Source organism: Malaclemys terrapin, chromosome 4, assembly GCF_027887155.1.
Source record: "Malaclemys terrapin pileata isolate rMalTer1 chromosome 4, rMalTer1.hap1, whole genome shotgun sequence".
Lineage (NCBI taxonomy): Eukaryota > Metazoa > Chordata > Testudines > Emydidae > Malaclemys > Malaclemys terrapin.
In genome coordinates, this window is record NC_071508.1 from 99,851,678 (window position 1) to 99,869,126 (window position 17,449).

General features: G+C 41.1%; 1 protein-coding gene across 1 annotated transcript in view; it reads left to right on the forward strand.

The window, feature by feature from the left end:
* AQR (aquarius intron-binding spliceosomal factor) overlaps positions 1–8,609 on the forward strand; it is a 107,835-nt gene extending 99,226 nt beyond the window's left edge. Inside the window, exons 34-35 of the mRNA XM_054026561.1 lie at positions 56–169; positions 7,710–8,609. Coding sequence (XP_053882536.1) covers positions 56–169; positions 7,710–7,937 — 342 coding nt within the window. The 3' untranslated portion in view covers positions 7,938–8,609. The remainder of the gene's footprint in view (positions 1–55; positions 170–7,709) is intronic.
* Positions 8,610–17,449: the final 8,840 nt, after the last annotated feature.

Here is a 17,449-nt window from a genome sequence, read left to right on the forward strand (position 1 = left end):
TCCATTGTGGTGTTTCTGTATTACTGAATATTAACTGTTCTTATTTTTCCCCTAGAATGGAGAAAGATCTTCTCACCAAGTACATGTTATAAAGAACATGCCTCAGATGGCTAACTTCGTGTACAACATGTATATGCACGTGATACAGAGTACACGCCACTACAGACAGGTAAGCATGCTTATACATTTTGGAAAGCATGCATCTAAAATGTAATTCACTGCAGAAAATAACTTACTCAGGGGATGCTTTTGAGATGGGTAGGCTAAAATTTGATGTACCAACTCTTACCTTACATTGGTTTCCATAGTCCCTGTAGCTTTTTAGATCAGTGAGGCAGGGAGAAAGGGATTCCTTTTTTTTTTTTTTTTTTTTTTAATTTAAAAATGCTTCCTGCTACACAAGCACTCAAAACTCCCTTTGTATTAACAAATATATGAATGCGATGGATAGAAACAAAATGGTGGTAAGGAATCAAATTTTGTTGCTGGCAAGAGTTATTTGGAGGAAGGAACAAGAACTGTTTTGTTTTTTGTTTTTTTTAAATGCACACACAAAACCAACACTGATATATTTTTCGGGTGTCTTCAAGTACAAGAGTATCAATGCAGCGGTCACTGGGGTGTAACAGCTGGAAGTTAGTTACCATCGATGGACTAAAGAAGTTTAACATTTCTGAGCAGTGGCCTCTCTTCATACAAGTGTTATTATTTAAAAAAAAATTTTGCGCTATGTATGTGGGAGAAAGTGTACGACAATGTATTGTATAGTTAATGAGCTACTTAAAGTATAACATGCAAGCTAAGCTTCCCCATATGAAGAACAGCTGGTGGAAAATGAAAGCCGAACCGCTTCAATCAGCCGCAGACTAAAAAGACTCCAAATGTTGTTGTTTTCTTATGAGCTGAAGATTGCGTATGGCCTGCAGTGTAATGGGATCGCCCCTGTATGAAATGCAGATGAGTCTCTGCTGCAAAAGGAGTGTGGTCAAATTCTGAAAAGATGGCTGAACACTTCAATAAGGTTCTGAACTGCCCATACATAACAATCAGCATCAGCACTTGATGATCTTGAAGAACTTTCAGTTCAAGACCAACTCTCAGTTTCACTGAACATATGTGAAATATGGAAAGTTGTCAAGCAAGTGGTAAATGGTGAAGCAGTGAATCCAGCTGGTATTCCTGTGGAGATCTTCAAATATGGAGACCATGAGCTGATCAGGAACATCACTGGCCTCTACTTAAGGTTTTAGGAATGGGAGACTGTGCCACAGAAACTTACAGATTCCAACATTATTCACCTTTACAAAAGGAAAGACAGATGTGTCTATCGATGATGTATCATTCAAGGTCATTGACAAATTTTGCTACCTAGGCAGTGTAGCTTCACCAAATAGAATGATTTGACAACAACATTAGGAAGTACATTGGGGCAGCCAGCAATGCCTTTGGAAAACTTTAGTGTCATCTTTGGAATGAACACGGTGCCAGACTGCAAACAAAAATTGATGTTTGCTGTGCCATCATCATCACCAGATTCCTCTATGGCTGTGATATGCGGACTATCAACACCACATAAAACACTTGGATCAATCCCACCTATGAAGTCTACAATGGATATTGGGAATTAAATGGCAAGATTTGGTTCACAACACCAAAGTCCTTCAGTGCCACAACATCACAGGCATTGAAGTTTTTATAATGAGAGCGCAGCTACGGTGGTGCAGTCACGTGGTCCATATAGCTGAAAGTAGAATACTGAAGATGATCTTTTACAAAGAATGGCAGACTGGAACTCATTTTAGGGGCAGACCAAGAAAACGTTACAAAGACTTTCTCAAGGCCTGTCTATCAATGTTGACCGGGGAACCCTTAGGTCATGACAAGGTCCAATAGCGTTCGCTCCGCCACCTCAGACTGAAAAATGTTAAGAGCTTGCTGATTGCTGCAATCAAAGAGAGAAATGAAATCTGTAAAGTTAAAAGCAGATTCATCTACAATTGTCTTCACCTGTGGCACTTGCAGATGGGGCTACAAGTCTGAAATTGGATCTTGGTCTCATCCCAGGATCCACAATAAGTGACTAGCTCATCCATCGAACTCAGTTGAAGACTCACTCATATGTGACCACTATTTTTAAAAAGAAATAGTTGAAATAATAAAAATCTTCATTTTTAAAGGAAAATAGAATATACACATCATGTGGTATGGCGTTTGTCCCCTAGTTATTTCTTCTCTTCCAATACCACAACTCTCACCTGAGGCAGACCAGCCCACTCCTCTCCTTCCCTCCACAGCCAGTTGTCTGGCTATCTCCACAACTACCCAAAACCTATGTAAGTGTGTCTTTCTTTCTCTTGCTATGTGGTGATGATGATGATGTGGTTCTGGAGTTCCATATGGCAGATAGAGAGATGGTTCAGCATTTATGCAAAGAGTCAGGGATACGGTTTGCAGTTATTTAGGCAGAAGGGTCCAAGTATTGATTAGCAGCCAACAAGCAATCATCAGTGGGCACTAATTTATGCAAACACATGTCTCTGCCTCGTTCCCCCTTCTTATCCCTTCCCTCCTCATTTGTCAGTTTATTCATCTGCTTCTTATTGTCTAAATTGTAGTCTGTGAGCTCTCTGGGGTGGGAACTGTCTTTGTGGTGATTTGTATAGTGGGGCCTTTATCGTTGATTAGGATCCTTAGCTGCTACAGCAGTTGAAATAATAAAAATAATCATTAAGTAGTGCTACATGCTAGAAACAGTTGTGTGTGGCATCAGGCACTAATGATGATATTTTGCACTTGCATAGCTCTTTGCACCTAAGAATGTAAAAGAACTTACAGATACATTCATAATTTTGCTAGCATCTAACTACAGTAACTCCTCACTTAACGTCCTCCTGGTTAACGTTGTTTCACTATTAGGTTGCTGATCTATTAGGGAACATACTCCTTTAAAGTCCTGCAATGTTCCCTTATAATATTGTTTGGCTGCCACTGCTCTGCCCGCCCAGCGCTCCTGCTGGGGAGCAGAGTCGGGGTGCGGGGACTTGCCTCGCTCCACCCGCCCGGCACTCCTGCCAGAGAGTGAGCCAACCCCTGACCTTGTTGGAATACTACTTCTACTGTACTGGTGAGTACAGTATTAAATTGTTTAAAATTATTTAAAACTTACACTATATATGTATATAATGCCTTTTGTCTGGTGGAAATTTTTTTTCCTGGAACCTAATCCCCCCGTTTACATTAATTCTTATGGGGAAATTGGATTCGCTTAACATCATTTCGCTTAAAGTTGCATTTTTCAAGAACATAACTAGGACATTAAGTGAGGAGTTACTGTACCATTGCTAGCATCTAAAACTAACGCATTAATAGCTAACACTAGCAGTGCAGCTACTTGTTCCCTACTGTGACAGTGAGTCATGCTCTCCCTGCAGGAAAAAATGGAGCCAAAAATTGAAAAAAAAACAAATATGCAGATATTAGAAAGCATTGTAATGTGTGTTCCATAATCCATTTTAGTACAAGAAGTTATTTTTGATTTATATTAATCCATTCTTACAAAAAAGAAATGAGGCAGTAATCACACGGGAGGCAAAATGAAACCAGCTGCATCATAGAAGTCCCAGTTTACATCTGCCATCAGGAAGCATATCTTTAGTAAGGATAAAAGAATCTCAGTTTGAGAAATTCATCTTTTTCACATGTCCTTAATTGGTATTCACCATACATTATAAAGACCCAAATGGTAACTTCAAAGTTCATAAGATTATTTCTCGACCTCCATAATTAGCCATAATAACAGCTATATAGATGTCTCCAGAGTTGTCATAAACACGTAATAACAATGTCAGCTAATTGTAGATAAGATTTCACTGTAATTAAATACATAATTTATAGTGTGAATTAAAACTCCCTTTGTCTGAACTTTGGGTTCATTAAAACCATTCTCAGTATTACCAAAAAGTATCCATCATGTAGCTGAATCATACATTCACATCTCTCCTCAACTGGGAGTTGTGCCCAGCACTAGCAATCTTTTTCAGCTGATTGTATCTTCAGTCTTCTCTGCCAGGTATCCATAATACTGTTAATACTACTGCTCTTAATGCTTTATACTTACATAGTGCCTTCCAACCGGAGGACAAAAACACTTTGCATATATTAAATAATTAATCTTCACAATATTGCTGTGATGCACTATGGGCTATCTAAGGATTGCTTTATCAACTACTCAGACTTACTGTTCTAAGTTATTTGTTTTGGATAAAATTCACACAAGTGTAGAGAGCCTGTACAACACGTTCCACACCTTTTAATCTATGTGATAGTGTTTCCCTGGAAGAGGCATCGTGCTAGCTACAAATAGGCTAGTACAGAGAGTTGTTGAAGACAGACCTGGAAAAGGACTGCTGGATCAGATCTCAAGAATACCTAGTGGTTGTAAATGTCTGCACCAAGGTTTGTGAAGGGGCTGTGCTTCCTGTTTCAAGCCATAGATGGAGTAGGAAGAAGGTATAGTGCAGCCCAGTGATCTTCCGTAGAATCATAGAAATGTAGGACTGAAAGGGACCTCAATATGTCATCTAGTCCAGTGCCCTACACTGAGGCGGGACTAAGTATTATCTAGACCATCTCTGACAGGTGTTTGTCTGACTTGCTCTTAAAAACCTCCGATGATGGAGATTTCACAGGTAATTTGGATAAAATTCCCTAGGTAATTTGTTCCAATGCTTAATTACCCTGACCGTTAACAAGTTTTTTCCTAATGTCTAACCTAAATCTAACTTCTTGTCCTGTCCTCAGTGTTTATGAGGAACAATTTATCACCCTCCCCTTTTTAACAACCTTTTACGTATTTGAAGACTTATTATGTCTTCCCCCCTCAGCTTTCTCTTCTGTAGACTAAACAAACCCATTTTTTTCAATCTTTCCTCGTAGGTCAAGTTTTCTAGGCCTTGAATCATTTTAGTTGCTCTTCTCTAGACTTTCTCCAGTTTTTTTAGGAATGGAGATATCCCATCTCCTAGAACTGGAAGGGACCTTGAAAGGTCATCGAGTCCAGCCCCCTGCCTTCACTAGCAGGACCAAGTACTGATTTTTGCCCCAGATCCCCAAGTGGCCCCCTCAAGGATTGAACTCACAACCCTGGGTTTAGCAGGCCAATGCTCAAACCACTGAGCTATCCCTCCCCCGAGTTTGTCCACATCTTTCCTGAAGTGTGGTGCCCAGAACTGGATGCAGTAATCCAGTTGAGGCCTTCTCAGTGCTGAGTAAAGTGGAAGTGTATCTTGCTTAAACACTCCTGCTAATACATCCCAGAATGGTGTTTTCTTTTTTTGTGACAATATTACATTGTTGGCTCATATTTAGGTTATGATCCACTATAACTCTCAGATCCTTTTCTGCAGTATTCCTTCTTAGGCAGTCATTTCCCATTTTGTGTTTGTGTAGTTCTTTATTCCTTAAGTGGGGTACTTTGCATTTGTCATTGTTGAATTTCATTCATTTATTTCAGACCATATCTCCAGTTTGTCAAGATCATTTTGAATTTTAATCTTGTCCTCCAGAGTGCTTGCAACCCCTCCTACCTTGGTATCCTCAGCAAACTTTATAAGTGTACTATATCCAAGTCATTTATGAAGATACTGAATAGAACTGGACCCAGGACAGGTCTCTGTGGGAGCCACCTGATATGCCCTTGCAACTCATTTATGAACCATTGATAACTACTCTCTGAGTACAGTTTTCCAACCCATAGTGCACCCGTCTTATAGGTTCTTCTAGGCTATATTTCTCTAGTTTGTTTGTGAGAAAGTCATGTGAGACGTTATCAAAAGCCTTACTAAAGTTGAGAAATATGACATCTACTGATTTCCCTCTATACACTAGGCATGTTGCCCTGTAAAAGAAAGATATTAGGTTGGCTCGATATGATTTGTTCTTGACAAATCCATGTTGACTGTTACCGATCACCTTATTTTCTTCTAGGTGCTTACAAATTGATAATTTGATTGTTTGTTGCATTATCTTTCTGGGTGCCAAAGTTAAGATGACTGGTCTATAATTCCCTGGGTTTCCCAGCTAGTTTCACAGCTAGTGCCAGATATGCTGGGGGGGTGGGGTGGGGGAATGGAATTTCTTCTTCCCCTGTAAGGAGTGGCCAGGACCAAGGCAGACCCACTCCCAGAAACCTCCTCCAGCTGCAAGAAGCTCTGCACACCTCTCCTCCCCCTATTTTCTGTTTCCTGTGGCTGAGGAGCAATGGGGAAGGTGAAGCTGCTCCCCTGTCCACCCAACCTCCCTGCATTCAGACTCCCCCATACCCAGACCCCCCCGATGAGCCTCACTGCCCCACACCCAGAACCCCCGCACCCAAACCCCACCCTGCCAAGCCTCATCCTCCCTTGAACCCAGGCCCCCTGCCAAGGTCCACCCCACCCCCCGCATCGAGACTCGCACTGAGCCCCTTTCCCCTGCATCCAGACCACCCCCTGCTGAGCCGCCCCACTCAAACCCCCATCCCAAGGAGCCCAAACCCCCTGCACCCAGACCCTCCTGCCGAGCCCCATCCCCCCCACATCCACATGCCCCCGCTGAGTCCCAACTACTTCACTTGGACCCCCCCTGCAGAGTCCCAATCATCCTGCTCCCAGAAACCCCCAGTGAGCCCCTGTGCATCCAGATTCCCTCACCCCACCAAGCCGCCCACACCCAAATTGCCCCACACAGAACCCTCTAACCCCACACCTGGATCCCCACTTAGCCACTCCACACCTGGATCGGGGGCTAGGGCTGGGCATGCATGCAGGACTCTGTCCCTCTCACTCGCTATCTTGGTGCTTCTGGCACAGAAGCGCAGGGCCCTGGGGTATTTCTGGGGCAGGCTGGGCCCTTGCGCTGTGTCAGAGGTTGGGTGCAGTCTCACCGCCTAGTCCGTGTCCTGAGGGTAGGGGAGGAGTTGGGGGAGGCTGCAGGGTGATCTTCCACCTCCGTGCACCAGTGGCCTCTCTTCCCCACTGCCATGCTGGAGCCTCCACATTTATTTATTGACAAATAAAATATGCAGAATTTTTAAAATATTGTGCACAGAATGTTTGTTTTTGGTGCACAATTCCTTCAGGAGTACTTAGTCTCCTGTTTATAGATAGGTACTATATTGGCCCTTTTCCAGTCCCCCCCCCATCACCCACCACCAAGTCCTGTGTTTTGGATGATTTTGTTGTTTAAAAAATGTGTAATCCACCTCTTCTTCCTACTTAGGTGGTCTAAGTAGACCCCTCCATGACATCATCCTTGGTTTTTTTTTTTTTTTACTTCTTTTATCCTTACCTGGGTGTTTGAGTGAATTCCACTACTCCCAATTTACTAGGGGTGAATTTCCCCTCTTCTTTTATAGGATTTAGTTAATCTGGAAAGCATGAACTGGTAAGACATGAGTATATTCTAAATTAATTTTCATTCATACCTCTATTGAAGTTGCATTAATTGTTTCCTAACATTCAGAAACAGTAAATACTTATGAATGTAAGGGAGAAAGACATTTATGACTTTGGTGGTTAGTGTTTCTGGTCTTATGTACAAATAATTAAAGATATTTAGGTCTTAGATCTAAGGTGAGCAATTAAAGCTAAAATGGAAATTGGTATACAAGTCTTATCATAAAACCTGAAGTTTATGTTTGTGTATTGAATAATCTTCCCTTATATTATCAGGATTTATTGCCCCCACCAGCCCTGGTTGAAGAAAGTGAAACAGTTCAAACTCAGGAAGCAGAAGCAGAAGTTGAAACCAACAGCACACCAGTGGAGAGTGAAGAGACGACGGTGAAGGAAGAGGGAGAGACGGTGAAGGAAGAGGGAGAGCATCGGAAAATGCCAGAGCATCCAGGAAGAGATAGTGATAGTGAAGACAGTGAAGCTGAGACTGAGACTGAAAAGTGATCTTTACCCTCAATATGTTTTGGGCACAGACTGGAGATGGTGATAGAGCCAAAATAAGTTGGACCTTATTAATAGCTGGCTGTGTAATGTGACCTGTTCTGCATATTTTTCACTGAATATTTCAGTGGACAAATTTAATGATTGGTATATAGTGGTAAATATTAATGAGTACTGAATTCTTATCAGTATCAATACTTCGTAGTTATTCATGTCAAGTGGCTAGTGCTTTTCTTTCATTTAGTAAAAATGTTTTTATACTTGTTAATGTTTTGGATAGAAAAAATAGACATTTTTAATAAGTTTATTGATTCAACCATCAAACTTCTAGTGATTTTAAGTATTTATCTTCAGGCCCACTTCACATTCACTTTCCCTAACGCTTATATATAAAGTGGACAGTGGAGAGGTTCAGAAACAAACTGCTTATGCTTCTATGCAGAGGTGTTGGTATGGGCCCTAATTCAGCAGGATACTTAAGCATGTGCCTAACGTTAGACACATGAGTAGTCCCATTGACTTCAGTGGGAGTTAAATACATGCTTAAGTGCTTTGCTGAACAGGGACCTCTGAGAGCAGCAGAAGACCATGTGCTAGCTGTGTTCTTTTCATTGCTGCCTTCTGCTGCTGTTCTTAGTTTGTCAGCATAGACAATAAAAAAAATTTTCATTTTTATTTTGAGACACAGTAATTGCCCATGATAAAGTAACATCAAATAAAGGTGAAGGTCGTTTTCCACATACGCAGGAACTGGGTCTGCAAAACATCAAACACGTAGTGAGACAGTGCTTGAGTGGATTTTCTGGGGTAACTTCCAAACATCCTTCATAAGCTCGTAGGGAGTAAAAGGTTTTCCACTGATTCAGCATCTGCCAACTTGGCAATTGATTCAATTAAACACACAGTTCTTTCTCAGTAGATTTGCAAACAAAGCAGTAGCCATTGGACCATCCTTCATATTCTTTGCTGGCAAATGAAAGAGAATTCGGTTGTGAAATTGCCAGCAGGATTTTCTCAACAAAATGTAGACAAGAAAATTGTTCATACTAATGAATTAAAACATTCAAGTTTTCTAAATATCTTTATAGTAAAATAAGACTCAAATGTAAAGAAAAACAATTAGAAGCAAAACTTGCCTCCTCTCCCTCCCCACCCACACACACACTGCCAACATGATGTATGATGACCCCTATCCCCATCATCTTCATTAAAATCAATCTCCCTTCCCATGTCTCCACTATTGCACATCACAATATCTAGTTTTGGTACTCCAGCCTTTTTGTGAGGTGCTACATTTGTTTTCTGAACTCAGCCACACCAGCAAATGAATCACTTGAGAAGCGTGTGCGTCTGTCTCCATCCATCACTTTTAACAGAGAGGAAAAAAATGCACAGGTTCTTTTTTAAATTATCTGCTAGTGGAGGGTGAATGGTGCAGAGTTAAATATGTGGGTGATACAGTTTCATAAACTAACGTGCATATGTTTAATCAGGGATGAATAGTACAATGCCTTCGGGCAACATGTGACCAGCTCAGCTGAGGGTCGTCTTTGCTTTCCAACCTATTTTCTATAAATATTTGAGTGTTTGACAATCATCTATCTTGTGTTTTTTTTTTTTAATGGAACAGGAGCATGTGGTATTTGTACGTAATTAATGAAGCAACTGAAAGAAGGAAAATTGATTTTTTTTTCTAAAATAGGTAGTTGAATATTGTAGCCTGATCTATAGATTATGAATAAGAATTTGCAGCTATCACTTTGAGGGTTGACAGGTCCCAAGATCAGGCCTAGTATTATTAAAATTATTATATAGTTGGGAACCCTGATGTGCACAGGTGCAACATTCACACTATAGGAACGCTTTTATTTACAAATAATTAATACATTTAGCAAAGTCACAAACACTCTAACTCAATAAGGTAGATAGAGATAATACAGAAAGTGCATCTGAACATCCATACTCTCACCATCCCTTGCAGAACAACCTGAAATGTTAGCCATCATCTTTATCATCACCTTCCTCATCTTCACCAGTGGTCATCATTCTGGCCCCTCCCAAGGCCTACATCTCCCTCTACTACTGCCCTGGGATGCTGCTTTTATAATATGTTTAATGCATGTTCAGTAGGAGTTTTCCCCCTCTTCCTTATTTATATTTCCTCCCCTTACCAATGTTAAGGTGTCCTTAACTATCTCAGTAGCAATAAGAGTACAGAGCCTGACTGAATGCCTACAGCAACTGGAGAAGATTAGAAAGAATAAAAGAATGAGAAGATACTTTGGAATGTATTTGCAGACTCACTGGCGATTTCCCCAATGCCTACCCCACACGCTGATGCACACAGAGTCTGTGTTGAACTGTGCTATATATGCAGACCCTTCTGCATGGTCTCCAGGAGTCTTGGCTCCCCAGTGCAATTTGTACTTTTTCTGCTGTGTCCAGAGTAGGAGTGTAGATTTGCTCCTAAAATGGTGAGGAGAGTTGTGAAGGGGATTGGAAGGGAACCGAGATTGTACTAAACTAATAGCAAAAGCTTGAATTACTGTTTTACTGCATCCTCATTTGGGGCATGCCTCCCTGGGGGATTGAGGGACAACAAGGTAAGGAGTGGGAGGGGAGAAGAATTAAAGGTCTATTAACTTAGAGAATGTCTGCACTTAAAATGCTGAAGCAGTGCTGCTGTAGTGCTTCAGTATAGATGCTATCTACACCAAGAGAAGAGGTTCTCCCATTTACATAGGTAAGCCACTTCCCTGAGATGGTGGTAGCTAGGTCAACAGTTAGGTGGGTTTACTGATGTAAATTTTCTAATGTAGGGGGAGTGTGATAGGCTTCATTTTCTTGAAAGGGGAAGGGATCAAATTTCAGAAGTTTGGGAGAATGGATGGTTTACTGAATGGTTGTAAAGCTTTGGCTTTTTGAATCCTTCCATTCAAAGCCGACAGCCGTCATGATTTAAATATATTGAAATCTTTCCTCCAAAAAATGCATATAGTTACTTGTTGACCTTTTTCTCATACGAAAATCTCTCTCTCTCTCTCTCTCTCTCTCTCACACACACGCACGCACACACACACGTCTAAATCCATAATTTAGGTCTTGGTGGCTTGTTTTTGAAAGACAATATTTTCTTGGGATTTAACATCTCCTTTTAGTGTTTGCAGCTTTGTGCTAATGAATGAGAGACAGATAGTGAAATTGAATAGTATATTTTCATTATTTCAAGTTGACTGAAATGCAAACTGTAAATAAGCACTTTTTACAAAACCCTAAGAGCTATAGATGTTTCTATTTTTTAATGCCATCCTTGCAGATGTATCATGGCAGGACATTTGTAAGGTGGCCACGTGGTCTGCAGATTGGCAGAGGCCCTTGGGTTTTTTCGCCTTCCTCTGCAGTGTGAGGCATGGATCACTTGCCAAAGGATTCTCTGCACCTTGAAGTCTTTAAACCACAAGTTGAGGACTTCAGTAGCTCAGACATAGGTCAGGGGTTTGTTACAGGAGTGGGTGGGTGAGATTTTGTGGCCTGCATTGTGCAGTAGGTCAGACTAGAAGATCATAATGGTCCCTTCTGACCCTAAAGTCTGAGTCCTCTAGCCACATCTTTTCCGCTCACGATTCCGTCACCCCAGCAATGGTGGCAGTGGATGCGGCAGTTGGCCATGCCATCCTACAGACTGACTTCTTGTGAGTCCTTGCACTCACTTCCATGCCGAGCACTGCTGTCTACTCTCTGCAATCCATATAGGGACCATCACTTGAAGGAGAAGGGGAGGCTGCTTACTGTAACTGGAGGTTCTTTGAGATGTGTGGTTCCTATTTGGATTCCAATACCCTCCCTCCATACCCTCTTAGAGCCTTAAACTCACCACGCGGCCGACACACATGAGGGTCAATAGACATTACTACAAACAGTTCCAGTGCATGGCATGCATGCACACCGCCTTTGGAATCCAAATAGGAACGATACATCTTGAAGAACCTCCAGTTACAGTATGCAGCCTCCCCCATCCTATTGAACAGTGTTATACTGTAAAAAGCGACAGAGTCCTGTGGCACCTTATAGACTAACAAAAGTATTGGAGCATAAGCTTAATGTTATACTGTGTTTTCTAAAGTGAGACATACCACATACATTTGTAAAAAGCAGATGCATCTGAAGAAGTGAGGTTCTTACCCATGAAAGCTTATGCTCCCAATACTTCTGTTAGTCTTTAAAGGTGCCACAGGACCCTCTGTTGCTTTTTACAGATTCAGACTAACACGGCTACCCCTCTGATACTTGACACATACATTTGGGATGCTGAGTTGGATAGGGAGAGAGAGGTCCTTAAAAATCATCCCCTTTAGCTGAGGACACATACAGGAATACTGAAACAAGAGTTTTGGGAGAATGCTTAGTTGCCAAGGAGTCTTCCTTTTGGACATGTATTGGCTACTGTCTTGAAATATAAATGGACATGGTCCGGTCAGTGTTTTTATTCACCATATTTAAGCATGTGTGAGCTTGAAAAAAATAAGTTTACTTAAAATAACCTTAAACCCTGATATTGGCTGAAGTATCCATACCCTTTAGTGAGTGGACCAGAAGAACCATCCTGAGAAAGGGAAGGACCTAGATGAGACAGACCCCACTGAATAGTAAAAGTTTGTGTTCATTTTCCATGTTGGAAACTTTTTTTCCAATAAGCTCTTTCAAGTGTCTATGGCCCAGATTCTCAGTGGTATTTAGGCACCTGATTCCTGTTGAAATCAATACAAGCTAAATATCTTTTGAGGATCTGGGCCCCAGTCTCATTTGTAAGTTACTTTTAAAATGAAATTTTTGTAACAAGTATTTTTGAAAAAAAATGGCTTAGGCTAGCAAGGATGTATGTTGGAAATTATTACTATATTTTGTGACTCTGGAATTGTTTATAAATGAAGAGAATGTGCCTATGCCCAGTGCCCCACCTGTAGAGAAAATCTTTACTGCAAAAAAGATTGACTTCCAGTTTTATTAGCTCAGTTGTCTTGGTGTGTACCCTAAAGTAGAACATTACATACATGCCTTGTGGGGACTGTTAAAGTCATTCCTTAGCATGAGAATCCTACTGACAAGAGTGAGTATGATGTGCATCTATCTAGATTTGTATATTGCTCTCATCACTATGTTATTTGAGCATGTAACAAGGAAAATTTAGGACTGGGAGTGGGTGGGGCACGTGGTGCTCCGCCTGATCTTTGGCTAAACCAGGAATCTCTGTGGGATTGCTCCAGCCAATGTAATTTAGTAGATTGAGGTGGTCAGCTCAGGATCAGAGGAAAGAAAGGTGTCTTAGAGACAACTTTTTCCCAGCTGCATTCTATGTAAGCTTGGCTCAGTTGAGGACTAAGCCCTTAGTATCTGCCATGCTGCTTCAGTTCGCATTTTGAAAACTGCCACATCCTGTCATAGAAATCAATGAGCCAGTATAACCTGAAGGGAGTACAAGGCTAAGATTAAAGTAACCTGTGCCCTGCCTTCTCCCCTCCAGTTTAGAAGTGAAACTGGGCTGACTTGGTGCCCTTAGCCTGACTATCCATTGCCATCATTCCTGGACTCCTTAGGCTCCCTCATAGGTACCAAATGATCCAAACATAATTCAGATTCTGTTAGTGTGTGTTCCCATTCGCAAACTGATTCAATCCCCACTGAGCAGGGAGGCTTGTAATGCACTAGGTCCTAATCTCTCTCATGCACACAGCTCAGACTTCAGTGGTGGGCCAACTGTCCTAAATTGCTCCCTACTCCCACAACATTCACCCACTGGCATTCTGTCAGCCTGAACTATGTAATGAGAGGAGGCATCGAGGACAGCTGCTGCTGCTGACTTATCGCTCAGTCCTGTACACAGTACCCTGCTATAAAATTCTGAGCTGAATCAAGTAAGATTTACTGATGCAAAATCAGGATGAGGACTTTAGGAAATGTGTGGCTCCTTATAGTATGAAATAAATTATATATTCTATTTGTCTACATATATACAGGTATATTTATTGGAAGACAGGTTGTAACTGTGAGTTACAACCTTGAAGCAAGCTTCTCTTATAAACCCAAACGTAATGCACCCATCTAATTTCATCAAAATGAAATAAATCCGTCTGATATAGTACATTACACATCTTACCTAAATTCTGTCCTTATTTTGGACAGTTTGGTTCAAATTGGGCAAAAGTTGTTGTAGAGGCATTCTGGAAATCTGAGGGTTCAGTATATGAGGAGCCTTTCAATTATGATAATATTTTTCTAATGCTTTTTTTTCTCTGTCCCTCCTCCCCCATCTCTGAAAGAGGTTTGCCCTGCAAATTACAATTTATTTATTTATTTTTGGTAGCCTTGCTCCAAATTGGTGCCTTTTAATGTTTTAGGAAAGTTGTGAGGGAATTATAAAGATATAGAGTAACAAAGAGTCCTGTGGCACCTTATAGACTAACACGTATTGGAGCATAAGCTTTCATGGGCATGCGTCTGACGAAGTGGGTATTCACCCACGAGAGCTTATGTTCCAATACGTCTGTTAGTCTATAAGGTGCCACAGGACTCTTTGTTGCTTTTTACAGATCCAGACTAACACAGCTACCCCTCTGATACAAAGATATAGAGCTGATACAAATAACTATTGCTGTGGTGCAATTATACCTGTTAATATATGTTTGCAGTAAAAATGTATACATTATAAATATGCTATACGTGGTCTGGGTGACATGAGCAGAGGCATGGAGGAGAGAGCCAGAGCTCAGGGACTCCACTGGGGAAGAAGAAGAAGAGAATATGGGAGGAGAGAGCATCTCTGATCTGAACTCAAGTGCACCACATGGGGAGAGGAGACTATTCTAAATCCAATCCCCTTAGCCTCTGGCTCTCCCCATTAGTGCAAAATTCACAGGCAAATTTAAGTGTTTAAAGTAGGACTGTCAATTATTTGCAGTTAACTCAAACGATTAACACAAAACAAGTTAACTAGATTTTTTAAAAATTGCAATTAATTGCAGTTTTAATAATACTGTTACATTTAAATTGGTATTTTATTATAAATATGTTTGGATGTTTTTGGATGTTTTTCTAAATTTTCAAATGTAGTGATTTCAATTACAATACAGAATACAACGTATTTTTATTATTATTTTGATTACAAATATTTGCCCTGTTAAAAAAAAAAAAAAAAAAAAAAGGAAATAGTATTTTTTCAACTCACCTCATACAAGTACTGAAGTGCAATCTCTTTCTTGTAAAAGTGCAACTTACAAATGTAGAATTATAATATTTTTTTACATAACTACACTCAAAACCAAAACAATGTAAAACTTTAGAGCCTACAAGTCCATTCAGTCCTACTTCTCGTTCAGCCAATCGCTAAGACAAACAAGTCTGTTTACATTTACAGGAGATAATGCTGTCCGCCCCTTAATTACAATGTCACCAGAAAGTGAGAAGACGCGTTTGCGTGGCACTGTTTTAGCTGGCATTGCAAGGTATTTATATGCCAGATATGCTAAACATTCGTATGTCCCTTCATCCTTTGACCACCATTCCAGAGGACATGCTTCCATGCTGAATTTAAATTGGTATTCTATTATTGTTTAACAGTGCAATTAAAACTGTGATTAATCGCAACTATTTATTTTTAATCTCACGATTAATTATGATTATTTTTTTAATCATTTGGCAGCCCTAGTTTAAAGTTTAATCTCCCAGGATGCACCATCTGAGCTTCTGTTTTGCATGAGGGACTGTGCTGTTGTGGGCAACTGGAGCTGGAAGGCAGTGTGCACAGAGCAGTGGTTGAAGGCATTAGACCTGATGGGGGGAGGAATTATATGAGGAGTTGCCTTCCAAGCAGAGTGTGTGACAGAGATGTAAGTATATGTGGTTGGGTGTTGGTTGTAGTCTGGATTAACACCCTTTTGCACCCTTTCCACCTTAAAAAAACTGTTTTGTTGTTGTTGTTGTTGTTGTTGTTTTTGGTTTTTTTTAAGGGAACCATGCAAACAAAAAAAAAAATAAATTCTGGGGGGAAGACCAGGTTGAGTCATTTTTTCCACCCCAAAGCTGGGCGGGACGAGGATCTGACTCCACAGTTGAGCTCAGTTCCCATCCTCCCAAAAGTCCCCCAGCAGCACCATGTCCCATGTATATCTGAAAGTCTGTGTGTGCAATTTTGTGTGTATGGTTGTCTGTCCATGTGTGTGTCTGTGTAAAGCATGTCCCCGCAGTGTCCTCCGTACAAGGTTGTGTCCTGTGTCACATCACCCCCAGCACTCTGTATTCACCTTTGGTCTCTGTTCAATCTCCCCAGCAGGCCATATCTGTCTCCCTCCCAGCCATACCTTTCTTCCTTAACAGGGAAGGGGCTGTTTGTCCCTGTCCCATGCTATGTGCTGCAGAGATCTGGGGAGAGGGTTGGAGGAGTAAAGCAGGTCTCTTCTCTCTGGCTCCTCCTGCAGTCTGAAGTGATATTGTCTATATGCTAGGGAACTGAGCTTTTCATTTCTACTCCTCAGCTGTCAGGTAGTGCTGAGATAGCTGCTGCCGCACAGAGCGGCATTTGGGAAATTAGAAATGGTCTCCCTTTCCCTTTCTTGCATCCCTGCTATCACCGATACAAATTTACAGGGGGGAAAAGACATCGCAGCTCCCCCACCTGTACCTGAAACTTCTAGGGGAAATGTCCACATTAACCTCTCCTAGCGGTTGTGCCTGTGGGACAAATGTACGTGTAACATATACTGGTCACTTCAAATTGATAGTGTCTTTAAAAAGACTCTTCTCCAGTTTTTGCTGAAGAGGGGCTTTCTGTAGTTTGATTAGTCTCCACCTAAAACTAGAACCCCTAAGAATAATCTGCAAAATAATCAATGATGTTACAATAAAATGAGACACGGTTCACTAATCAAATCTGTAAAAGTTGACAGCCTCTTTTGTAATGCATGCCTCTCTCGTGCTTGATTCTCCCTGTCTGCTGACTTCTCTCCTGCCAGTCTTCCTGAGTCTTTGGAGTTTTCCATCCTCTCCTCTTTGGCAGCTTTGTGTTTGGCACAAAATGCCCTTTTAGCTCTTGCACCCTTGCCCATCTCCTCCTTTTCTTTAGATCACGTTAATTAAATGCCATAAAAACTAACCTTCACCTTGAAAACCCAATTTAAATCTGTGTCTTCAGCTTCTCGTGATAGGATATAGTTCATTAGACTAAGTCTAAGAACTATGATGAATAGGAGAGGGATTACTTTACATGGACAATATAAATGTATCACCTACAATGCTTGGCCAACTCAAACTTTCAAAGGCAATCTCTAAATTAGTGACAGAGTGTGTACGTCCATGTCTGTCCGTGTGTAAAGCATGTCCCCTCCGTGTCCTCCCTAAAAGACCATGAGACTACAGGGCAGGAGTTCAAAGGTCGGTTCCTAGTTATGCCACTGACTTGCTTTTAGCCTTTGGCCTCACATCAATTTCTGTCTGTTAAAATGGAGATAAAGGGAAGCTTAATT